This window comes from Mytilus trossulus, unplaced genomic scaffold (genome assembly GCF_036588685.1).
Source record: "Mytilus trossulus isolate FHL-02 unplaced genomic scaffold, PNRI_Mtr1.1.1.hap1 h1tg001056l__unscaffolded, whole genome shotgun sequence".
In the NCBI taxonomy this organism is placed as follows: domain Eukaryota; kingdom Metazoa; phylum Mollusca; class Bivalvia; order Mytilida; family Mytilidae; genus Mytilus; species Mytilus trossulus.
The window spans coordinates 1-25,321 of NW_026963622.1; the positions used below are offsets into that span (position 1 = coordinate 1).

The window sequence follows — 25,321 nt, forward strand, 5'->3', positions numbered from 1 at the left end:
GTCTAAGCCTTGGTCGTCAGCCAAACTATTAAGATTCTTTTTGAGAATGTGGCTCATAGAGAGGCTAACCTCCCACCCCAGAAAAATGGCCTTCTTTAAGGGGTCCAGGATGGTAGCTCAAAGTCTGGATCAAGGTTGACTAGAGCTATTGGGCCCTCAAGGTGCCCATAAGGGACTAGGTCAACTCAGCTGTTTGAATGAAATTGTTCAGAAAAATTATTTTACCTACCAGCTGGTAGTATGAGGGCTGGTGGTAGCGGGGGGCGTAAGCTTAATTATGTTTATATAATGAGAGTTATAGTCATATGTGTAATTTTGATGGCTGTGTTTTCGATTGTCTTAATTGCCAAGCAACCTATTTCTTTAGGGCTAGTGCTATTGAGGGGGTCTATAATTGCATGTGTGGAGGTTGCACTGGAGGTTAGAAGGTTGTTAGGGTTCTTATTGTTCCTAACTTACGTTAGGGGTGTAATAGTCCTGTTCTTGTATGTTTTAAGGATCTACCCCAATGAAGTGTATCGTTTTAATCTAGAGTTTATGGTTCTCGTCAGAAGGTGTTGTGCCAGAGCGGTCCTTATGGGTCTTATGAATTACGAGTACAGAGAAATTAGCGGGTCTTTGTTTCTAAGTTTCATGGCTGAAAGAAGCGGGTTAAGGTTATATATCCTAATAGCTGGTGTGTTACTGTTTGTAATATTAGTGGTGTCGTATTTGTGCATAAAAACCATGGTGCCTTTACGAAGAGTAAAATAAACCTAAAATAGAAGATACAGTAGCTTAATTAAAGCGTCTCATTGAAAATGAGGAAGATGGATACTTTAGTACCTTGTGTCAAATCTGTAGGAGGGTTTGATTATGGCCCTAAATTTATGGGCAAAATGCTTCTCATGATTCTAAATGCGGGCTTGAACAAATTAAGTGCAAGTTCAACATCAGTGGGGAAAATTGGTTAATAAAGGAAACTTTAACCCAGCTTTTTGACAAATTCGGGGTCAATTGATGAATGCCAGCAGCCGCGGTTAGATTCAGTTCGAATATAAATTTAAGCGGATTGGTTAGAGTCAATGTTGTGTTATAAAACTATAAAAAAACTATAGGTGCAGTGTAATGTTAACGGTTTTTTGTGGTTATATTCCTAAAGTTTTAGTGAGCTTCTAACGAATCTATGAAGTGAAACCAGGATTAGATACCCTGTTATCCATAGTTTAAAACAAAAGTTCCTCTTAACTAAACATTTGGTTGTCAAAGAGAAATAAATAGGCGGTGTCTGAGATAGAAAACAGGGGATCCTGGGTGTTAAAGGATAACCCACCTACATTTGAGCCTTGTCTTATTAGTGCGTGTGTATGGTTGTTTACTCTAATATGGTGAGTGTCCGGGTAAAATTTTTGGTTATTACTGAAGCTAACTCTTATTTTACTTGCTGAGTTCGGTAAGGTAAGTTACTTTTAGTTAGGTGCAGCTACTAGAATTGGCTATATGCCCATGTAGCACAACTTCAAAAATAATTCAGATTGACATGCAGCTTATGACAAGGTTAATCTGGGATACAGATGTAACTTAAGCAATAATTCAAAGATTGAGCTACTAAAAGGTAGCTCAACTAAGTAGACAAATAAGATAAGAAAACTTGCCTTTGAAGAAGGACTTGTAAGTAAGGGTTAAAAATAAAATTACCCTGAATACAATCAGATGAGTACTAATCGCCCGTCGCTCGCGGGGAAACCTGTGAAAAGTCGTAACAAGGTAGCAGTAACGGAAGTTGCTGCTAGGCTATAATATGCATATATAGTAAATAATATTATATTTGCCTTCCAAGCAAAAGTTCTAATGAAATTAGTGTATGCTGGCCAAATAGTTTAAGCTAAAACGTTGAGCTGTTAATTCAAAATCGCAGTAATTTGCTTTGGCTTGCTTAAGTAGTTTAGGGAAAACATAAGATTTTCATTCTTAAGTCAGATAGTATTTCTCTTAAGTTGTGCTTAGTAGTTAATGTTAATATAACTGAGAACTGCAAATTCTCCATAGTCTAGTTAGGCCTAAGCTTAGTGCCACGTGGGGGATGATCCAGTTGCTTTGATGAAGCAAAGTTCAAAAGTAGTTTTTTGGCACTTAGAACTTCGAAGCGTTATAAAGAAAAATTGTAGTAAGTAGGGCTTTGATTCCTAAAGAAAAAGTTAATCTTCTTCTTCATAAATAAGTTAAAAGTAGTTAATATATAACTTAGAATTGTCAGTTCTAGATTCCTCTTACTGAGGCTTTTTATAATTTATCTTTTTTAAAGAGACGTGCATAATTGTTTTGTGAAAAGTGCACTTGAATTAAAATAGTATAAATAAATTTTAGTACCTTTTGCATAAGGGTTTTTCAAGACAAGTTTAAGAATTTAATTTTCCCGAATAAAAGAGAGTTATTTTTTTGAGTTAAGAAATCGTGGCAGAGATTTAATTAAACTAAAGAATAGCGGCTAGATACTATTCGCGCTTTTAGATATCTGGTTGGCTTAAAAAGATGTGTAAGCATTTTCCTTAACTATTTAAGGGGTAAAATTTTTTGGGTTAAGCTGAAAAATACTAAAATTGATGTTAAAAAAAAATTGGGTTTCTATAGGCTTTAAACTGGCTATTAGATATTAGTGTATTTTAACTAAAACCAGATGGGGAAAAAAGATTAATTGGGTTATTCATTTACTTTAAAATAAGCCTATGGTTGTAGGACCAGTGACTATGATAAAAACGAGTAAAAATATTATTTATTTGGTATTACTATTTTGTTTTACCTTAAAAAACTAAAGGCTAAATAAAAGTTTTTAAACGAATTCGGCAAACTAAACTTCTCGACTGTTTAACAAAAACATTTCCTTTTGATGTAAGTAAAAGGTAGTCCCTGCCCAGTGCAACTAGAGTAATGTTTGTTGTAAACGGCGGCGTTAACGTGAGCGTCCTAAGGTAGCGCGATAATTTGCCTTTCAATTGAAGGATGGTATGAAAGGGTTAACGAAGAAGGTGCTGTGTCTGAAAATTTAATTTAAACTAACTTTAAGGTGAAGAGGCCTTTATGTAAAAGAAGGACGACAAGACCCTATGAAGCTTTATCTTAATTGGAGTTTTTGGCTCTTATACGATTTTGATGGGAGATCAGTGAAAATAAGTCTTTCACTATTATATAAATCTAACTCGTATTTCCTAACTTTATATGTGTGGCTAGCTACTCTAGGGATAACAGCGCAATTTCTCCCGAAAGATGGTATTGGAGGGGAAGATTGCGACCTCGATGTTGGCTTTAGATATCCTAGAGGCGTAGAAGCTTCTAATGGTGGGTCTGTTCGCCCTTTAAAATCTAACATGAGCTGAGTTCAGAACGGCGTGAGCTAGTTCAGTTTCTATCCTCTTTTAAAAATGAGCTAATTTTGTACGAAAGGACTTTTTCGCTAAAGCAACGCTTTGCCCTGGCTCTGTCATTGCTTAAATAATGCTACGCAATAAACTGATTAGTTTATAAAAAGGGTTGCCTTTTATGAAGCTGAAGGCCAATTAGTGGCGGTAGGGCGTGTCGTTGGTTCTTGTTAAAATTAGTATTGCTATTTTATTAAAAAATAGGGTTAAAACGGGTTGCAAATTAGGTAAAAAATAAAACAGTCTATTAATGCAGCCAAAAAGCAGCAATCACCCACCTAAAGAATAAAACAAGGGTTCTAAAAAGGCGGTGTGTAATGGATTTGTGCTAGTAACAGACAAAAAAAAACCAAACACTGTGGAAACCCTTAAGAATGAGGTTTTATAGTGTACCGCATTTCCTGTTACCGGCCGGTACAGTGACCGCAAGGCCTGTTCTCCTGTCCTTTTACACGGAAACCCTGTTGCTGATGCATGTAAAAAGCCCTTAGTTAAGATAACTTATAAGTCAAAGTAAAACTTAATTTTACTTGACATTGTGTATTTTATTGAAAATCTAGTTGCGAATGCCCATACCTGTCCAAACTTGTTTTAGATTATGCTTTACAACCTGTTGTAGATAAGGTTTTGAACCCTTTACAGTGAGTAAGCATTTTTCAGAGTCATGTGAGACTTAACCTAATTAGTGGTAGAAAAAAACAAACTTAAACCTAAATTCTAAAGCTATTTGCTTCCTGTGGTTAATTGTAAACTGCAGGAGAAATGGATCTAAGGTGTTAATTTTTTTCGTTTGCCCTAATTTTGGTTGCTCATGTGATTTTTTGGGGTTTGAAAACTAGACTATCTGTATCTTAAAATCAAAAAATAAATAGAAATCAAGTCATATGAAAGTTCCCAAAGCGTAATTCATGGGTCACTTAAAGTCTAAGCAAAAAAGTAAATCAAAAATAAAATAAAATCAAAATGACACACTAATGCCTGGGGGGGCTGATCTGGAGGGGAGGAAATAGGAAAGCAGGTTAAATAGAGGTGACAAAAATGTGGTGTGCAGCAACAAAATGAAGCTAAATAAAATTGTGAAACGTAGAAGCGTGAGCTTGTAAACAAGGTTGTGAGCGTCTTAAAAAGTAAGTGTTAACAATAGTATGTAATATTAACACGCCTAAAAGGGGGTTAGGTGGGTTATAAACTTACAAAGACTACAAGTGATGAAGTTTATGTCTGGTCCTGAGGTCCCTTTTAAGTGAGTTAGTTTCGTATAAAAGGTTTTTAAGCAAAGCAATGTTCTGTCACAGATCTGAGTGCTATAGACAATATTGTATAGGGCCTTTTTATGTAAATAAACGTGGCGTTAGGCTGTTAAATGTGCTGGTTATAGGATGGTTACATAGCAATAATTACTATATTTGCCTTCTGGGCAAAAATTTTAATGAAATTAGTGTACGCTGGGTGAATAAATTAAGCTAGAATGTTGAGCTGTTAATTGAAAATCCCAGTAATTTGCTTAGGGTATAAGATTCTTATTCTCAAGCCAGATAGCCTGTCTCTTAAGTTGTGTTTAGTTGCTAATGTTAATATAACTGAGAGCTACAAATTCTTCCTAGCTTAGTTGTACGTGGGGGGATGGCCCAGTTGCTTTGATGAAGCTAAGCTCAAAAGTAGTTTATTGCTCTGAGGTGTTATAAAGAAGTATTATAGTACGTAGGACTTTGATTCCTAAAGAAAAAGTTAAAGCTTTTCTTTATAAACAATTTAAGAGGAGTTAATTAGTTTTAGGCTCATCTCACTGAGGTTTTTTAGAATTTATCTTTCTAAAGAAATGCACACGATTGCCTCATAAAAAGCTTACTTGAAGTAAAGTGGGGCAAATAAATTTTAGTACTTCTTGCATAAGGGTAAAGCGAAGAGGCCTGTGTGTAAAAGAAGAGCAACAAGACCCTGCGAAGCTTTATTTTAATTGAAGTTTTTGGGTTTGTTAACCCAAAAGCTTATGCATAGCTTTAAGGTCTCTTTTAAGCGAGCGAGTTTTTAGCTAAAGCAATACTTTGTGACGGATCTGTAATGACATAAATAATATTGTATAATAGGCTGATTAACTTATAAAAAGGGTTCTTTTTATGTAAATGAGTGTGTTGCTTAGTGATAGATTGTTGAATGTGTTGGGCACTAGAGAGGCTGTATGAGAGTGGCTTAGGCAGGGGTTTGCTGCAAAAAAAGGCTTACTGTTAAGGGGTGTGTGAGATGGTTTTTTTTCATATAAAAACTGAGTGTTTAGAATAGACGTTGGAGGAGGGGACTTATGTCAGGGCGGAGGGGGTGACACTGTTAGGGTGCTCCCATTACCTGAAACTATTTCAGCTGTTGGAGATGCTGTTGTGAATGGTGTCGCTGAAGTTGTTCCTGATAATCAGGAGGAAGGGGGCCCCCATGCTGAGGGTGGCTATGTTCCTTTAGAAGAACAAATAGCTGTTGTGGAGCCTGAAGTCCCAGCTAATGTCTGTCAGCCAGTCGAGCAGAGAAATGTGGTTGTAAGTGAAGAAGACAGTGTTCCTGATGTTAGTAAAGACGGGGTCAGTAGTTATTAATGCTCATAGTTAAAGTTTATTGGTGTATTAATAGTTATAATTTATTAAAATAATCCATAAGATAAGCAAAATTACAGTTAATTCGTTTATTGTTAGGCTGTTATGGTCTATTTAAAAACTGGTCAATACGGGTCTCCTTACACCTAATTAACTTGGTTTTAGTGTATGCTTGAAAGGCTACAAAGCCTTTGCGGGGAGTAAGCATTCTTCAGGACCACATGAGATTCAACCTAATTATTGGCAGAGAAAGTGGTGAATTTGACCCTTAAATTCTAAGTTACTTGGGCTCTATAGCTAATTGTAAGCTGTAGGATAATGGGGATTTGAGACGTTTATTTCCTCATTTACCCCAGCTCTGGTTGCTCATGTGGTTTTCGGTTCGAAAACGAGGCGTGTATCTTAAAAATAAAAAAATTTTTGAAGCGTAAGTTGTTGGTCGCTTTAAGTCTAATTAAAAATAAAGTAAAAATGGAGCAAAAACAAAGTTGGACACTTAACACTTTGGGTGTCTTCAGAGGTGTAAAAAGGGGGGTCCAAGCTTATGTGTACTCATAAAAAAATGCGGTGTGCGGGGGGTTTGTGCCTGTATATATAACAAAAATTCATGAGGTGGCCGAGGAAGAGGTGGTGAGCTGTAAACTCATAAACAAGGTGTAGGCCTTTCTTATGAGATGGTTGGTAACAATACTGTGAATAATATTAACACGCCTAAGAGGGTTGGTCCGTGACGAAGTACTAATAAGTTGGTGAAGATTATGAATGACAGGTTCTATGATTTGCCTTGTCCTGTAAACTTAAACGCTTGGTGAAGGTTTGGCTCTATACTAGGCTTGTGCCTAATTATCCAACTTCTAAGGGGTCTTTTATTGTCAACTCATTATACTGCTCATGAAGACATGGCATTCGATTCTGTAGTACATATTATGCGTAATGTGGAAAAAGGATGAATGTTGCGTAATATTCATGCAAATGGGTCCTCTATGTTTTTTATCTGTATTTATGCGCACATTGCTCGTGGGCTGTATTATGGGTCTTATTTAGATAAGACAGTGTGGTATTTTGGGGTGCATTTGTTTTTGTTAACTATGGCGGAGGCTTTCCTCGGTTACACTTTGCCTTGGGGGCAAATGTCATATTGGGGGGCTACTGTTATTACTAATATACTTAGAGTGATCCCCGTAGTAGGAGAGAGTATGCTCCGCTATGTATGAGGGGGTTGGACCGTGTGTAATGCAACTCTAAAGCGGTTTTATACTTTACACTTTCTCTTACCGTTTGTGATAGTGGCGGTTGTTTTTTTACACCTGTTTTTTTTACATGAGAAAGGGAGTAATAACCCTTTGGGTATTGAAAGAGGTACTATGTGTGTGCCCTTCCACCCCTTCTATACTATTAAAGATCTTTTTGGTTATGTTTGCTTTAGGTTCTTTTTTATATATTTAGTGTGTGTGGATCCTGAGCTGTTAGGGAATCATTTAAACTATTGGCCTGCTAATCCTATAAAAACGCCAATCCATGTTCAGCCTGAGTGGTATTTTATGTTTGCTTATGCAATCCTTCGTTCAATTCCTCATAAAGCGGGGGGGGTATATGTTATGTTTTTGTCGATTGTAGTATTATACCTAATTCCTAGTCTTCACAGAGGTAAGTATCGAAGTTTATGTTTTTACCCGTTTAATCAAGTAGTGTTTTGAGTGTTGGTTGGTAGGTTTATTAGGTTAACATGGATTGGTGCTCGCCCAGTGCGGGAGCCTTATATCATTTTGGGGCAGTGTCTTTCAGTCATTTATTTCTCTAGGTTGTTATTAAACCCTCTTTCTTTGTGGGTGTGGGACAAGCTGCTTGAATACCCTAAATTCTGTAGGAGTCGTCCTGTAGACCTGAAATGGTTTAAGTTTTTAGCTTATTTCAAGTTATTAAAATTAGTAAATCGCGAAAGTAGCGCACGTGAGTGGGCTAATAAGTGTAGAAAAATATAAATATGTCTTTTTACGGGAGTCGATATTTTGGTGATATTGTCCATGGGGAACTAGGGAAAGACCTGTTCCGGTACCATGGTTTTGTGATGATAGTAGCAGTGGCTGTGTTGGTCTTTGTTATATATATAGGATGCGTAATCCTTCTTACTAAATTTTCTTATCGCCATTTCTTGAACCGTCAACGATTAGAATTTTGATGGACTATTGTGCCAATGTTGATGTTAGTAGGGTTGTGGTTTCCTTCTATAATTAACCTATATTATATAGAAGAAGTAAAACGGCCCCGGTGAAATTTTAAGGCGATTGGGAAACAATGGTACTGATCTTACGAATTTTGTCGCAATTTAGACACTCCAAGCTCTAGAGAAAGCGCTGAAAGAATTTCGTGTTATACAATTGATTCTTACATAGAAGACCAGCAGGAGACATTTAGAAAAGGAGGGTATCGTTTGTTGGATGTTGATAACCGGATGGTGGCTCCAGCAGATGTGCAAATAACTGCTTTTGTAAGAAGGTCTGATGTGCTCCATTCGTTTGCACTCCCTAAGTTACTAATTAAAGTAGATGCCATCCCAGGTCGAATTAATCGGCTTCCTATAAAAGCTTCCCAGTGTAGAATTATTTACGGGCAGTGTTCTGAAATTTGCGGGGTTAACCATAGATTTATACCGATTGTGATTGAGTTTATTCCTGAGAAATATTTTGTCATATGGTTGGAAGCTCTTAACTAAAATAAAAAATAAGCTAAAGCTTTTAAGAAGCGTTAAACTTTTAATTTAATGAACTTGTACAATGGGCAAGTAGCTTTTAGTGATAAGGTGGTCTAATATTAGGATATAGGGCTCATGCCCCTAAGGCGCCGTGAGTAGTGGCTCTTATCTTTGTGAGAGCTGGCAGAGCTAATGCGTTTGATTTAGGATCAATTCATAAGTATATATACTTGCTTTCATGGCACAAGCTGGCAGACCTAATGCATACGATTTAAGCTCGTCTTATAAGATATACTCTTGTTTGTGTGTGAATTACAAAGCTAAGCCCAGTCTCATTATGGTTAGTGTCGAGTGTCTATTTAAGACTCTAAGGAGAGTAGCTGTTTTCTTTGGAGCCTCTATCCTATTAAGCCTTTGTCAAGTGTCAGCGGACTCTTTTACTCCCTTGGGGTCGACTAAGGCTGCACTGGTGGACTGAGTAGGCGTGGTTGTTGGTGTTATCCCTTTTGTAGGGGTGCTTCTCGCTGTGGGCTTCTATACTTTGTTGGAACGTAAAATTTTGGCTATCATTATAATCCGAAAGGGTCCATCCAAGGTGAGTTATATAGGGATCTTGCAGCCTTTTAGTGACGCAGGTAAGTTGTTATGTAAAGAGTTTATTGTGCCTACACGTGCTAACGTAGGGCCCTTCATTTTGGCTCCTGCACTAATATTAACTATCAGTTTACTTGGATGGCTTTTATACCCGTATAAGTCGGCTGAAGTGTTTTATGTTTTCGGGGTGATTCTGTTTATAGTTATTACTAGAGTCAGGGTTTACGGGGTAATAATATCCGGATGGGCTTCTAACTCTAAATACTCTTTGCTAGGTGCAGTTCGTGCGATGGCGCAAAGAATTTCTTATGAGATCCCTATAGGATTTATCTTCTTTTGTGTGGTGCTGTGCTCGGGTGTGTTTATGTTTCAAGAAATTAGGGTGTTCCAACAAAGGTCCTTTTTTTTCTTTTTTCCTTTGTGCGTAGTTATAGTTGTCTGAATGCTGTGTATGCTAGCTGAAACTAATCGGGCGCCATTTGATTTTGTGGAAGGAGAGTCGGAATTAGTGTCAGGATACAACGTGGAGTACAGCGGAGGGGGGTTTGCAGTTATATTTATTGCGGAGTACTCTAGTATTCTTCTCAGAAGGGTTATAAGGGCGGCGATATTTTTCGGGGGAAATGAAGCGTTGATCGGGGTCTTTATGATGGCTTTTGCGGTCTTCTTTGTGGTTATTCGTGCTTCTTTACCTCGTTTACGTTATGATAAGTTAATGAGTTTGTGTTGGACTGTTCTTCTATGTGTCATACTTATGGCTAGTGTGTGTGTAGTAGTTCTAGTTAGGGTGTATGTAAGATAATATAAACTAGTATAATTCATTTACACTGAATGTGTCAGATAAAGTCTGTCTTACTTATGGTTAAAAGGTTGGCAATTAGACTTATTGCATTGATTATTATAAAAAACCTAAATATGAGTGTCATTGGGTTAAGCGTTCTAACTATTCTAAGTATGGGCGCCACAAGAGTCGCGATAGGGGGGGTAGAGTTGAACGGGTTGTACACCACAGACTTTGTAATAGGGTTAATGGTTACACTAACTCTATTTGTAGCAATTCTTTCCTACCTAAGGAGGGTTAAGATCCACCGGAAAGCAAGATTTAATTTAATAATTATCAGAATCAGCCTAATTTTAGTGATAAGATTCAGGGTGAGGAGGTTCTTTCTTTTTTTTTTTTTTTTTGAAAGTGTGCTAGCCCCTCTGTTGTTATTAATTGTAGGCTGAGGCTATCAGCCAGAGCGTTTACAGGCAGGGGGGTATATAGTAATCTATACGGTGTTCGGATCTCTTTTTTTCTTATGGGGGGTAAGAGAACTCTATATTAGAGGGTTGAGGAGGAGGATAAGTTCTGTGGTAAGGCTAGTAAAAAAAAGGGGAATGAGATTGTGATGGCTATACATTCTAGGGTTTCTTATCAAGCTACCAATATATCCATTTCACCTGTGACTACCTAAGGCTCACGTAGAGGCCCCAGTAGCCGGTTCGATGCTATTGGCCGGGGTGGTACTAAAATTAGGAGGGTACGGGCTGCTTCGATTTATAATAGTTATACAAATAAGGCTTAGAAGCGTTTTTTTTGTGCTGCTACTAGTGGTGAACTTGGCAGGAGGTGTCTACGCAGGATTAGCGTGTGTACGGCAAGTGGACCTAAAATGTTTGGTAGCATATTCCTCTGTAGCGCATATGAGGCTTGTGCTATTAGGAGTGCTTAGCAACACGGTATTAGGGGTAGTGGGGGCCATTATTATTATGATCGGGCATGGGTTGTGTTCATCAGGTTTGTTCAGGTATGTGAATGCTATCTATAAGATGAGGCACTCGCGTCTGCTAGTAATAAATAAAGGGGGCTTGTTAGTCTGCCCAAGTCTAGTCTTAATGTGTTTCCTGTTAAGATCAAGCAACATAGCAGCCCCTCCTAGTCTAAACTTATTTGGGGAAATCCTCGTTTTCGGCGTGGGAGGGTGAATAAGTGGAGTGTTCCTGCTTATCCTGGGTCTGATAAGCTTTATTAGGGCATGTTTTAGACTATACCTATATGGAAGTTGTTGTCACGGGAAGGGGGTGTCACACAGGGAGTCCTTAAACTTGAGAAGAGTTTGTGATGTTTTTGTTCTGGCGGCTCATTGGATACCGCTGAACTTTATGTTTATGTTTATACCCTAAACAATGAATCGTAATCCTTATTCTCGTTACTATGTACCAGGTCCAAGTCCGTGGCCCTTTTTTGTGGCTATCTCGGCAAACGGAATAGCGGTAGGGTTAATTTTGTGACTGCATCGAACTCCCAGATTTCTATTAATAGGAATGAGGTTGGGGTGTATACTATTGAGAACTTTTAGATGATGGCGAGACTTAATTCGTGAGGGAGATATTGGGTTTCATACTCGCTTCGTAATCAAGAGATTTCGTGATGGAGTTGCCCTTTTTATTCTGTCTGAAGTAATGTTCTTCTTTTCTTTTTTTTGGACTTTCTTCCATAATGCCTTAAGACCCTCGTGTGAACTAGGGATGCGATGACCCCCTCCAGGGATCCGCACGCCAAACCCGTCGTCGACAAGGCTGTTCGAGACAGGTCTTTTAATTAGGAGGGGGTTATTCGTAACTCAAGCCCATAAGAGAATGCGTTTGAAGGATTATGATGTTGGGCCATTTATTGGCCTAGTGGTAACAATTTTATGTGGGACTGTGTTCTTCCTAGTGCAACTTCGAGAATACTACTGAAACTCATACACTATTGCAGATAGGGTGTATGGAAGAGTGTTTTATTTACTAACTGGGTTTCATGGAATGCACGTAGTTGTGGGGACTCTTTGACTAATGGTGAGGTTAGTCCGACTATGGCGTGGGGAGTTTTCCAGTCAACGGCACTTTGGTTTTGAGGCTTGCATTTGGTACTGACACTTCGTAGATGTGGTATGGGTAGCATTATGATGTTTAGTATATGTGTGGTTTGGAGGATGGTTATACATGTGGTGGTTCAAAATATGAGACGGGGACGTCTATACGTTTAAGTACCCAGACGCAAAGCCTTCGTGGTATGCGTACATTCAAGAAGAGCATGCTCCGTCCTGATATAAGATTCCTGACCATTTAAAAGGTTAAAAATAGGAGTCATACAGACTAGTTAAACAGTTTTGATTTGAAATCAAGTACCAAAGCGATTCCAAGCGCTTACTAGTCTGAGTAAAGTAGTCTAATTAAGGACAGAAGACCTATGATTTTCAAGTGTTATAAGTAACCTTTACTTGAAATGGTAAGCTTTGTGGTAAGACCTATAAAATTAGTGAGATTAGGGGTAATATTGATCGGGACAATTCTTAGGGTTAGAAGAGAAGAGATAGTAGGGGTGTGTGACTCGGTTTAGAGCTAAATCTGTATGGATTTCTTGTAATTATAAACCCTGATGGTCACTATAGTCCTGAGCCCTGTGTAAAATATTTTGTGGTACAAAGAACGGGGTCAATTCTGATACTAGTGGGTTTTGTAACCTTGATAGAGCAGCACGTAGTGAGAGGGCTGGTGATAAGGGGGGCGGGTACAGTGTTAAAATCTGGCGTTTTCCCGCTACATTCGTGGGTCCCTTCAATTATTAAGAACAGCAGATGGTTAGCAAGAGGGTTAATATTAACTTGGCAAAAAGTCGCCCCCCTTGTCTTTTTATCAATAATTATACCCTCTAAGGGGTTGTGAGTAGTAATTGTATTGATAGCTGGAATTGGGGCAGTAGGGGGCCTTAACCAGAATTCAGTACGAGTAATAAGCGCGTACTCGTCGTTTGTGCATACATCATGAATGCTGTTAGGGCTCACATGGTCAAGAGTAGTCTTTGTAGGGTATTTTGCAGTTTACTCGCTGTCGGTAGGGCTGTTTTTTTATGGGTGCTCAATAATAAACAAAACAAGAATGGGCGGTCAGATTAGTAGAGCCGCGAGGGGTATAGGGTTACTGATACTGATGGGGATGCCTCCTTTCCTTGGCTTTCTAGCGAAAGTATTGGTGTTTCTAATGAGAGGAAGGGCTGTAATCGTGGCTTGTATTATAGGTTCAGTAATCAGGCTAAAATTCTACATTGACTTTTTTTATAGGATAGTAATAAAAAGGTTAGTAGACAAAAACAAAGCAGAATTCAAGATTATGTGGAGGATAGTGATCGGGGCTAACCTAGCAGGGGGGGCATTGATCTTGGTGAGATTTATTTAGAAACTGCTTTTAGGCCAGGGGCGTTTTGATTTCGGCTCAAAAAGAGTGGGTAAAACCACAAAAGTATGATAAAAAGGTAATTTAAAATAAAATATTTTGTTTCAAACATAACTATAGGTAGTTGTTACCTCCTTTTTGTAGAATGGTACTTTAAAAAAAAGGATTGGTTTGCATCTAATTATTAAGCCTAGGTTTTCATTCTTAAGTGAGGAAGTTAATTAACATAATAGGGCTGCTAACTTTGTTATAAATGGCTTGTACCATTTTTCCTTATAAAAAAGTAGTTTAATTTAAGAACGATAGGTTGTGGGGCTATTAGTGGTGTCAACCCTTTTTTAGCTAGATATAGTTTAAAATAAAATATTGGCTTTGGGAGCTAAAGACACTTCCATAAGTTTTCTAGAAGAATGGTTATGGGGTTAAGAGTTGCGTTTGTCTGCATTGTGTCTTTTTTGTTTACGGGGTTATTTATGCTACTAAGGGAAAAGCGGGGTCTAGACCGAGAAAAGTGCAGTCCATATGAGTGTGGATTTGAGCCTATTGGAAGAGCTCGGAGGCCCTTTTCTATCCGATTCTTTCTAGTAGCAGTTTTGTTCGTCGTGTTTGATGTAGAGGTAGTGCTGTTAATACCTTTTGCCTACATGTTCTTTTACGGTAAGAGAGTGTTAGGGATTTTGTCCTCAAGGGGTTTCCTTCTTATCTTGTTTGGGGGTCTCTACCACGAATATCGTGAGGGGTCTTTGGAATGAGTAGGTTAATACTAGAAGTGGCATTTATGCGAAACGAATTTTGATGAGAGGTGATTGTAAGAGGCTTACTTTTGCTGTTGGAAGTGTATTGTGTGTACCTGTGGTTTTCACGTCGAGAGTGCTTCTTAAGGAAGTATGGGACCAATGAAAGTTCTCAAGGATCTAATAGAAGGTTTGAAAAGGCATATCTTACTATAGCGTATAGGGAAAAAAATATTAAGAGGCTAAAATCTAGTGCGGCTCTAAGGGCTAATAAGGCTAGATGATTGGCTTCTAAGTAAGGATAAATAAAATGATAAAAATACTAAAAAAGGAAGAAGTAGGGGGTTATGGAGAAGTGGAGTCCTGGTGACGTCGATGGCTGTGATCAACAAATCACAAAGATATTGGAACCCTTTATCTGTATAGCGGAGTCTGAGGAGGGTTGTTTGGAGCAAGGTTGAGGTTAATGATCCGAATGCAACTGGGGCATCCTGGAGCAGTGTTCTTAAAAAGAGATTGATTCTATAATGTGGTGGTTACAACGCATGCCTTAATAATAATTTTTTTTGCTGTGATACCTATCTTAATTGGAGCTTTCGGTAATTGGTTGATTCCTCTGCTAGTAGGAGGTAAAGATATAATTTACCCGCGAATAAACAACTTAAGTTATTGACTATCTCCTAATGCACTATATTTACTAATACTGTCCTTTAGAACGGATAAAGGAGTTGGTGCTGGATGAACTATTTACCCCCCTTTATCTGTGTACCCCTATCATAGGGGCCCTAGGATGGATGTTCTTATTGTGTCACTACATCTAGCTGGGCTCAGCTCTCTAGTGGGGGCTATTAACTTTGCTAGGACCAATAAAAATATGCCAGTGTTAGAAATGAAAGGAGAACGAGCGGAGCTTTATGTTTTAAGGATTAGAGTTACTGCAGTTCTTTTAATTATTTCAATTCCGGTTCTAGGAGGGGGCATCACAATAATCTTGTTTGACCGAAACTTTAACACAACTTTTTTCGATCCCGCAGGAGGGGGGGACCCCGTTTTGTTCCAACATTTGTTTTGATTTTTTGGGCATCCGGAAGTGTATATTCTTATTCTACCTGCCTTTGGTGTGATATCAAAAGTAATTATGCATTGCTCTGGAAAAGAAGCGGTTTTTGGTCTAATTGGGATAGTATACGCAATAATCGGAATTGGAGGGTTAGGGTGTATGGTGTGGGCTCACCACATGTTTACCGTAGGTCTTAATGTTGATACTCGAGGCTATTTTTCTACCGCAACTATAGTAATCGCTGTTCCAACAGGGGTGAAAGTATTCAGATGACTGGCAACTATAGCAGGAAGAAAATTCAAAATAAAGCCTGCCGCCTACTGAAGTACTGGGTTTCTGTTTTTATTCACCGTGGGAGGGCTAACAGGGGTCTTACTGTCTAGGGCTTCTATGGATGTGTCTCTACACGACACATATTATGTGGTGGCTCATTTCCATTATGTGCTAAGAATAGGGGCGGTGTTTGGGGTGTTCTGTGGTCTTAACCATTGGTTGCCAAATTTTGTTGGAGTATGCTTTAATAAGAAATGGAGGAAAGCCCATTTTATAGCAATATTTTTTGGGGTAAATACTACCTTCTTTCCTCAGCATTTCTTAGGCCTAAGAGGAATGCCTCGACGGTATATAGACTACGCTGATATTTATGCTCACTGACATTGGGTGTCTTCTTATGGGTCCGCTGTGTCTTTTGGGTCTCTAATATATTTTAAGTTCCTTCTATGAGAGGCTCTAGTAAGCCAGCGAGGGGTTGTATTTAGTGGGGGTTTATGTGGTGAAATAGACTGAGCAGGTACCCGAGACCTTTATCCAGGAAGGAAGCATGTTTATAGCCAATTGCCATTTGTGTGAACTAACCCTTATAACACGTGTATCACTTATATTTATAAGAAATCGCGTAATCAATAATTTAAAGTCATGTTAATAGATGTTTTTTCTAGATTTGATGCTCACAGCTATAACTTAATTTGGTTGTCTATGCCGTTATGGTTGCTGTCTTCTATAGTGCCAATAACCGTGCTATTTAGAGACGTGTACACTAAGGGTAGAAGTACGAGCTCTTTTCGGAGTTTGGTGCTATCCTTTACTTATTCGATGATTCGATTGAACGGAAAGGGACTAAAGCTATCTGGGTTTCCTCTAGTAATAAGGGGTCTGTTCATGATAATTCTGATACTAAATCTGTCTGGAAACTTTCCATTCTTTTTCCCTGTAAGAGGGCAGTTTGTGTTCGGGTTCTCCTTTGCTTTGTCTATTTGAACTTGTTTAGTTTTATCTAGTCTTTTATGCAGATTTGAGCAGGGGTTGATGAGTCTCGTTCCAACAGGTTGCCCGTTAATCCTTGTGCCTTTTATAGTAGTGGTTGAGCTAATTAGTGGCATACTTCGCCCTTTAACATTAGTTTTACGTCTGACACTAAATCTGGGAGCTGGTAAAGTAATTCTAACTATATGCAGGAGAGAGTTAGTAGTTAGCTGGTTAAATAGCAGAAGGCTGCTTACAGGAGTTGGGGGTATTAAAGGGTTAATAATGGGCGGAGGTGTTTTTGGAGCCGCTGAAGTTGCAATCGCGTGTATTCAGTGTTATATTTTTTGTGTCTTATTGTGTCTCTATACGGAGGATCATAGAAGGTAGGTAGTTTTAAAAGCTTTGCTGAAGCGACGGCCTTGTAAGTCGTAGAAAACTATGTGTTTTAAAGCTATGATTTGAATAAAATTCCTAGGAGTTTTCTTAATAAGTATAGGCTGTTTTGTAATCTTCCGTATAAACAAACACCTTTTGTGTTTATTTGTAGGGCTTGAAATAATAAGACTAGGCTTATTGTTTGTAACCCATGTGTTTCTAATAAATCAGTTTTGGTTAATTTTACTAATTCTATGTTTAGCTGTTTGCGAAGCCAGAATTTGCTTGGCCCTTCTGGTTATGGTGATGCGACTATGCGGAGACGATTTGATGTCAAGGTTACTAAGAGATGGCTCGTAAAAATAGTATCATACAATTAAAAAGTAACTTAGGGTTACTTTTACTGATTCTGATTGGATACTTATTTATTCTTAGAGGGAGGACCTTTGGAAAAGCTTATTTATTGGAAGTTACTGTTTGAGAGAGTAATTGTCTCTCATTTAGCTTCAGAGTTCTACTAGATAGCGTAAGAATAGTCTTTGTTGGGACGGTTTTGGTAATTAGAGGAAGTGTAGCAACCTACTGCAAGTGGTATATAGCTGGAGAGCCATACTACAAGCGGTTTATGGGATTAGTATGGTTGTTTGTGCTGTCTATAGTGTTTATAATCTTAGTTCCTAATTTAGTAATACTTTTAATTGGTTGAGACGGGCTAGGGCTCACCTCATTCCTATTAGTGGCTTATTACCAGAACAATAAGAGGTTATCTGCGGCTATGTTGACAGCTTTGACTAATCGAATTGGGGATGTTTTTGTACTTTTTAGAGTTTCTATTTTTTTAAGAGAAGGGGGGTGGTTAATTTATATATACCACCCAGTGCAGACATGGGTTAATTTAGGGTTTGTGGTAGTTCTTGCAGGTATAACTAAAAGCGCACAAATGCCGTTTTGCGCATGGCTACCTGCTGCCATGGCGGCACCCACACCGGTCTCCTCTTTGGTGCATTCTTCGACATTGGTGACAGCTGGGGTTTATTTGATTCTTCGCTCTTTTTATATTATCAGAGCTAATCCCTTTGTGACTCAAATACTTATAGTCTTAAGACTATTTACTCTAATATTAGCGGGGTCAAGGGCTGTGTTTGCGTTTGACCTAAAAAAGGTAATCGCACTCTCGACTTTGAGGCAGTTAAGGTTAATAATATTCTCGATTTCAATCCTTCTTCCGTCTGTAGCTTTTTTTCATTTAGTAACCCATGCGGTATTTAAAGCTTTGTTGTTTCTAGGCGCAGGGGGTGTTATTCATAGAAACCAAAGAATCCAAGATATCCGGGGGTTAAGAAGCTTGTGGCAAGGATTACCGGTAAGAATGGGTGCAATAACGGTTGCAATTGTGTCCTTGAGAGGGGCCCCGTTTATAAGAGGGTTTTTCTCTAAAGACCTAATAATTGAGCTAAGAATGATAGACAGAAGAATAACTTATGGGTGCTATTTATTAGAGCTAACAGGTTTAATCTTCACTTCTTTTTATAGGGCACGGATTGTATTTAGAGTAATACTTGGGTCTAATTACGTTAATAGCAGAAGTTTGCGGATTAATGAGCACTTAAATATACAAACTCCTTTTCTTAGCCTGTATATTGGGGCTATTATCTTAGGAGGGGTATTAGGGAGGAAAATAGAGAGGTTTGGGTTTGTAGTAGTTCTTGAGAAATATGAGAGAGTCAGAGTATTTCTTATTCCCTTTGTAGGGTTAATTTTGTGATGAGGAGTGCTTAGAAAATTAGGGTCTAAGCCTTGGTCGTCAGCCAAACTATTAAGATTCTTTTTGAGAATGTGGCTCATAGAGAGGCTAACCTCCCACCCCAGAAAAATGGCCTTCTTTAAGGGGTCCAGGATGGTAGCTCAAAGTCTGGATCAAGGTTGACTAGAGCTATTGGGCCCTCAAGGTGCCCATAAGGGACTAGGTCAACTCAGCTGTTTGAATGAAATTGTTCAGAAAAATTATTTTACCTACCAGCTGGTAGTATGAGGGCTGGTGGTAGCGGGGGGCGTAAGCTTAATTATGTTTATATAATGAGAGTTATAGTCATATGTGTAATTTTGATGGCTGTGTTTTCGATTGTCTTAATTGCCAAGCAACCTATTTCTTTAGGGCTAGTGCTATTGAGGGGGTCTATAATTGCATGTGTGGAGGTTGCACTGGAGGTTAGAAGGTTGTTAGGGTTCTTATTGTTCCTAACTTACGTTAGGGGTGTAATAGTCCTGTTCTTGTATGTTTTAAGGATCTACCCCAATGAAGTGTATCGTTTTAATCTAGAGTTTATGGTTCTCGTCAGAAGGTGTTGTGCCAGAGCGGTCCTTATGGGTCTTATGAATTACGAGTACAGAGAAATTAGCGGGTCTTTGTTTCTAAGTTTCATGGCTGAAAGAAGCGGGTTAAGGTTATATATCCTAATAGCTGGTGTGTTACTGTTTGTAATATTAGTGGTGTCGTATTTGTGCATAAAAACCATGGTGCCTTTACGAAGAGTAAAATAAACCTAAAATAGAAGATACAGTAGCTTAATTAAAGCGTCTCATTGAAAATGAGGAAGATGGATACTTTAGTACCTTGTGTCAAATCTGTAGGAGGGTTTGATTATGGCCCTAAATTTATGGGCAAAATGCTTCTCATGATTCTAAATGCGGGCTTGAACAAATTAAGTGCAAGTTCAACATCAGTGGGGAAAATTGGTTAATAAAGGAAACTTTAACCCAGCTTTTTGACAAATTCGGGGTCAATTGATGAATGCCAGCAGCCGCGGTTAGATTCAGTTCGAATATAAATTTAAGCGGATTGGTTAGAGTCAATGTTGTGTTATAAAACTATAAAAAAACTATAGGTGCAGTGTAATGTTAACGGTTTTTTGTGGTTATATTCCTAAAGTTTTAGTGAGCTTCTAACGAATCTATGAAGTGAAACCAGGATTAGATACCCTGTTATCCATAGTTTAAAACAAAAGTTCCTCTTAACTAAACATTTGGTTGTCAAAGAGAAATAAATAGGCGGTGTCTGAGATAGAAAACAGGGGATCCTGGGTGTTAAAGGATAACCCACCTACATTTGAGCCTTGTCTTATTAGTGCGTGTGTATGGTTGTTTACTCTAATATGGTGAGTGTCCGGGTAAAATTTTTGGTTATTACTGAAGCTAACTCTTATTTTACTTGCTGAGTTCGGTAAGGTAAGTTACTTTTAGTTAGGTGCAGCTACTAGAATTGGCTATATGCCCATGTAGCACAACTTCAAAAATAATTCAGATTGACATGCAGCTTATGACAAGGTTAATCTGGGATACAGATGTAACTTAAGCAATAATTCAAAGATTGAGCTACTAAAAGGTAGCTCAACTAAGTAGACAAATAAGATAAGAAAACTTGCCTTTGAAGAAGGACTTGTAAGTAAGGGTTAAAAATAAAATTACCCTGAATACAATCAGATGAGTACTAATCGCCCGTCGCTCGCGGGGAAACCTGTGAAAAGTCGTAACAAGGTAGCAGTAACGGAAGTTGCTGCTAGGCTATAATATGCATATATAGTAAATAATATTATATTTGCCTTCCAAGCAAAAGTTCTAATGAAATTAGTGTATGCTGGCCAAATAGTTTAAGCTAAAACGTTGAGCTGTTAATTCAAAATCGCAGTAATTTGCTTTGGCTTGCTTAAGTAGTTTAGGGAAAACATAAGATTTTCATTCTTAAGTCAGATAGTATTTCTCTTAAGTTGTGCTTAGTAGTTAATGTTAATATAACTGAGAACTGCAAATTCTCCATAGTCTAGTTAGGCCTAAGCTTAGTGCCACGTGGGGGATGATCCAGTTGCTTTGATGAAGCAAAGTTCAAAAGTAGTTTTTTGGCACTTAGAACTTCGAAGCGTTATAAAGAAAAATTGTAGTAAGTAGGGCTTTGATTCCTAAAGAAAAAGTTAATCTTCTTCTTCATAAATAAGTTAAAAGTAGTTAATATATAACTTAGAATTGTCAGTTCTAGATTCCTCTTACTGAGGCTTTTTATAATTTATCTTTTTTAAAGAGACGTGCATAATTGTTTTGTGAAAAGTGCACTTGAATTAAAATAGTATAAATAAATTTTAGTACCTTTTGCATAAGGGTTTTTCAAGACAAGTTTAAGAATTTAATTTTCCCGAATAAAAGAGAGTTATTTTTTTGAGTTAAGAAATCGTGGCAGAGATTTAATTAAACTAAAGAATAGCGGCTAGATACTATTCGCGCTTTTAGATATCTGGTTGGCTTAAAAAGATGTGTAAGCATTTTCCTTAACTATTTAAGGGGTAAAATTTTTTGGGTTAAGCTGAAAAATACTAAAATTGATGTTAAAAAAAAATTGGGTTTCTATAGGCTTTAAACTGGCTATTAGATATTAGTGTATTTTAACTAAAACCAGATGGGGAAAAAAGATTAATTGGGTTATTCATTTACTTTAAAATAAGCCTATGGTTGTAGGACCAGTGACTATGATAAAAACGAGTAAAAATATTATTTATTTGGTATTACTATTTTGTTTTACCTTAAAAAACTAAAGGCTAAATAAAAGTTTTTAAACGAATTCGGCAAACTAAACTTCTCGACTGTTTAACAAAAACATTTCCTTTTGATGTAAGTAAAAGGTAGTCCCTGCCCAGTGCAACTAGAGTAATGTTTGTTGTAAACGGCGGCGTTAACGTGAGCGTCCTAAGGTAGCGCGATAATTTGCCTTTCAATTGAAGGATGGTATGAAAGGGTTAACGAAGAAGGTGCTGTGTCTGAAAATTTAATTTAAACTAACTTTAAGGTGAAGAGGCCTTTATGTAAAAGAAGGACGACAAGACCCTATGAAGCTTTATCTTAATTGGAGTTTTTGGCTCTTATACGATTTTGATGGGAGATCAGTGAAAATAAGTCTTTCACTATTATATAAATCTAACTCGTATTTCCTAACTTTATATGTGTGGCTAGCTACTCTAGGGATAACAGCGCAATTTCTCCCGAAAGATGGTATTGGAGGGGAAGATTGCGACCTCGATGTTGGCTTTAGATATCCTAGAGGCGTAGAAGCTTCTAATGGTGGGTCTGTTCGCCCTTTAAAATCTAACATGAGCTGAGTTCAGAACGGCGTGAGCTAGTTCAGTTTCTATCCTCTTTTAAAAATGAGCTAATTTTGTACGAAAGGACTTTTTCGCTAAAGCAACGCTTTGCCCTGGCTCTGTCATTGCTTAAATAATGCTACGCAATAAACTGATTAGTTTATAAAAAGGGTTGCCTTTTATGAAGCTGAAGGCCAATTAGTGGCGGTAGGGCGTGTCGTTGGTTCTTGTTAAAATTAGTATTGCTATTTTATTAAAAAATAGGGTTAAAACGGGTTGCAAATTAGGTAAAAAATAAAACAGTCTATTAATGCAGCCAAAAAGCAGCAATCACCCACCTAAAGAATAAAACAAGGGTTCTAAAAAGGCGGTGTGTAATGGATTTGTGCTAGTAACAGACAAAAAAAAAACCAAACACTGTGGAAACCCTTAAGAATGAGGTTTTATAGTGTACCGCATTTCCTGTTACCGGCCGGTACAGTGACCGCAAGGCCTGTTCTCCTGTCCTTTTACACGGAAACCCTGTTGCTGATGCATGTAAAAAGCCCTTAGTTAAGATAACTTATAAGTCAAAGTAAAACTTAATTTTACTTGACATTGTGTATTTTATTGAAAATCTAGTTGCGAATGCCCATACCTGTCCAAACTTGTTTTAGATTATGCTTTACAACCTGTTGTAGATAAGGTTTTGAACCCTTTACAGTGAGTAAGCATTTTTCAGAGTCATGTGAGACTTAACCTAATTAGTGGTAGAAAAAAACAAACTTAAACCTAAATTCTAAAGCTATTTGCTTCCTGTGGTTAATTGTAAACTGCAGGAGAAATGGATCTAAGGTGTTAATTTTTTTCGTTTGCCCTAATTTTGGTTGCTCATGTGATTTTTTGGGGTTTGAAAACTAGACTATCTGTATCTTAAAATCAAAAAATAAATAGAAATCAAGTCATATGAAAGTTCCCAAAGCGTAATTCATGGGTCACTTAAAGTCTAAGCAAAAAAGTAAATCAAAAATAAAATAAAATCAAAATGACACACTAATGCCTGGGGGGGCTGATCTGGAGGGGAGGAAATAGGAAAGCAGGTTAAATAGAGGTGACAAAAATGTGGTGTGCAGCAACAAAATGAAGCTAAATAAAATTGTGAAACGTAGAAGCGTGAGCTTGTAAACAAGGTTGTGAGCGTCTTAAAAAGTAAGTGTTAACAATAGTATGTAATATTAACACGCCTAAAAGGGGGTTAGGTGGGTTATAAACTTACAAAGACTACAAGTGATGAAGTTTATGTCTGGTCCTGAGGTCCCTTTTAAGTGAGTTAGTTTCGTATAAAAGGTTTTTAAGCAAAGCAATGTTCTGTCACAGATCTGAGTGCTATAGACAATATTGTATAGGGCCTTTTTATGTAAATAAACGTGGCGTTAGGCTGTTAAATGTGCTGGTTATAGGATGGTTACATAGCAATAATTACTATATTTGCCTTCTGGGCAAAAATTTTAATGAAATTAGTGTACGCTGGGTGAATAAATTAAGCTAGAATGTTGAGCTGTTAATTGAAAATCCCAGTAATTTGCTTAGGGTATAAGATTCTTATTCTCAAGCCAGATAGCCTGTCTCTTAAGTTGTGTTTAGTTGCTAATGTTAATATAACTGAGAGCTACAAATTCTTCCTAGCTTAGTTGTACGTGGGGGGATGGCCCAGTTGCTTTGATGAAGCTAAGCTCAAAAGTAGTTTATTGCTCTGAGGTGTTATAAAGAAGTATTATAGTACGTAGGACTTTGATTCCTAAAGAAAAAGTTAAAGCTTTTCTTTATAAACAATTTAAGAGGAGTTAATTAGTTTTAGGCTCATCTCACTGAGGTTTTTTAGAATTTATCTTTCTAAAGAAATGCACACGATTGCCTCATAAAAAGCTTACTTGAAGTAAAGTGGGGCAAATAAATTTTAGTACTTCTTGCATAAGGGTAAAGCGAAGAGGCCTGTGTGTAAAAGAAGAGCAACAAGACCCTGCGAAGCTTTATTTTAATTGAAGTTTTTGGGTTTGTTAACCCAAAAGCTTATGCATAGCTTTAAGGTCTCTTTTAAGCGAGCGAGTTTTTAGCTAAAGCAATACTTTGTGACGGATCTGTAATGACATAAATAATATTGTATAATAGGCTGATTAACTTATAAAAAGGGTTCTTTTTATGTAAATGAGTGTGTTGCTTAGTGATAGATTGTTGAATGTGTTGGGCACTAGAGAGGCTGTATGAGAGTGGCTTAGGCAGGGGTTTGCTGCAAAAAAAGGCTTACTGTTAAGGGGTGTGTGAGATGGTTTTTTTTCATATAAAAACTGAGTGTTTAGAATAGACGTTGGAGGAGGGGACTTATGTCAGGGCGGAGGGGGTGACACTGTTAGGGTGCTCCCATTACCTGAAACTATTTCAGCTGTTGGAGATGCTGTTGTGAATGGTGTCGCTGAAGTTGTTCCTGATAATCAGGAGGAAGGGGGCCCCCATGCTGAGGGTGGCTATGTTCCTTTAGAAGAACAAATAGCTGTTGTGGAGCCTGAAGTCCCAGCTAATGTCTGTCAGCCAGTCGAGCAGAGAAATGTGGTTGTAAGTGAAGAAGACAGTGTTCCTGATGTTAGTAAAGACGGGGTCAGTAGTTATTAATGCTCATAGTTAAAGTTTATTGGTGTATTAATAGTTATAATTTATTAAAATAATCCATAAGATAAGCAAAATTACAGTTAATTCGTTTATTGTTAGGCTGTTATGGTCTATTTAAAAACTGGTCAATACGGGTCTCCTTACACCTAATTAACTTGGTTTTAGTGTATGCTTGAAAGGCTACAAAGCCTTTGCGGGGAGTAAGCATTCTTCAGGACCACATGAGATTCAACCTAATTATTGGCAGAGAAAGTGGTGAATTTGACCCTTAAATTCTAAGTTACTTGGGCTCTATAGCTAATTGTAAGCTGTAGGATAATGGGGATTTGAGACGTTTATTTCCTCATTTACCCCAGCTCTGGTTGCTCATGTGGTTTTCGGTTCGAAAACGAGGCGTGTATCTTAAAAATAAAAAAATTTTTGAAGCGTAAGTTGTTGGTCGCTTTAAGTCTAATTAAAAATAAAGTAAAAATGGAGCAAAAACAAAGTTGGACACTTAACACTTTGGGTGTCTTCAGAGGTGTAAAAAGGGGGGTCCAAGCTTATGTGTACTCATAAAAAAATGCGGTGTGCGGGGGGTTTGTGCCTGTATATATAACAAAAATTCATGAGGTGGCCGAGGAAGAGGTGGTGAGCTGTAAACTCATAAACAAGGTGTAGGCCTTTCTTATGAGATGG

General features: G+C 37.8%; 2 protein-coding genes and 1 pseudogene across 2 annotated transcripts; all 3 read left to right on the plus strand.

The window, feature by feature from the left end:
* The first annotated feature begins 288 nt into the window (after positions 1-288).
* LOC134703470 (NADH-ubiquinone oxidoreductase chain 6-like) lies at positions 289-753 on the plus strand. Its single transcript, XM_063563495.1, has one exon. The coding sequence runs from the start codon at positions 289-291 to the stop codon at positions 751-753; it is 465 nt and encodes a 154-aa protein (XP_063419565.1).
* A 10,679-nt stretch (positions 754-11,432) lies between these two features.
* Positions 11,433-12,368, plus strand: LOC134703471 (cytochrome c oxidase subunit 3-like). The gene is given in 1 exon segment (XM_063563496.1): positions 11,433-12,368. A coding segment is annotated over 1 exon segment (936 nt).
* Positions 12,369-12,516: 148 nt separating this feature from the next.
* LOC134703472 (NADH-ubiquinone oxidoreductase chain 2-like) lies at positions 12,517-13,466 on the plus strand (annotated as a pseudogene).
* Positions 13,467-25,321: the final 11,855 nt, after the last annotated feature.

Excerpts from the sequence above, each read along its gene's own strand:
- LOC134703470 (XM_063563495.1), top strand. The coding sequence starts at position 289 with ATGAGAGTTATAGTCATATGTGTAATTTTGATGGCTGTGTTTTCGATT.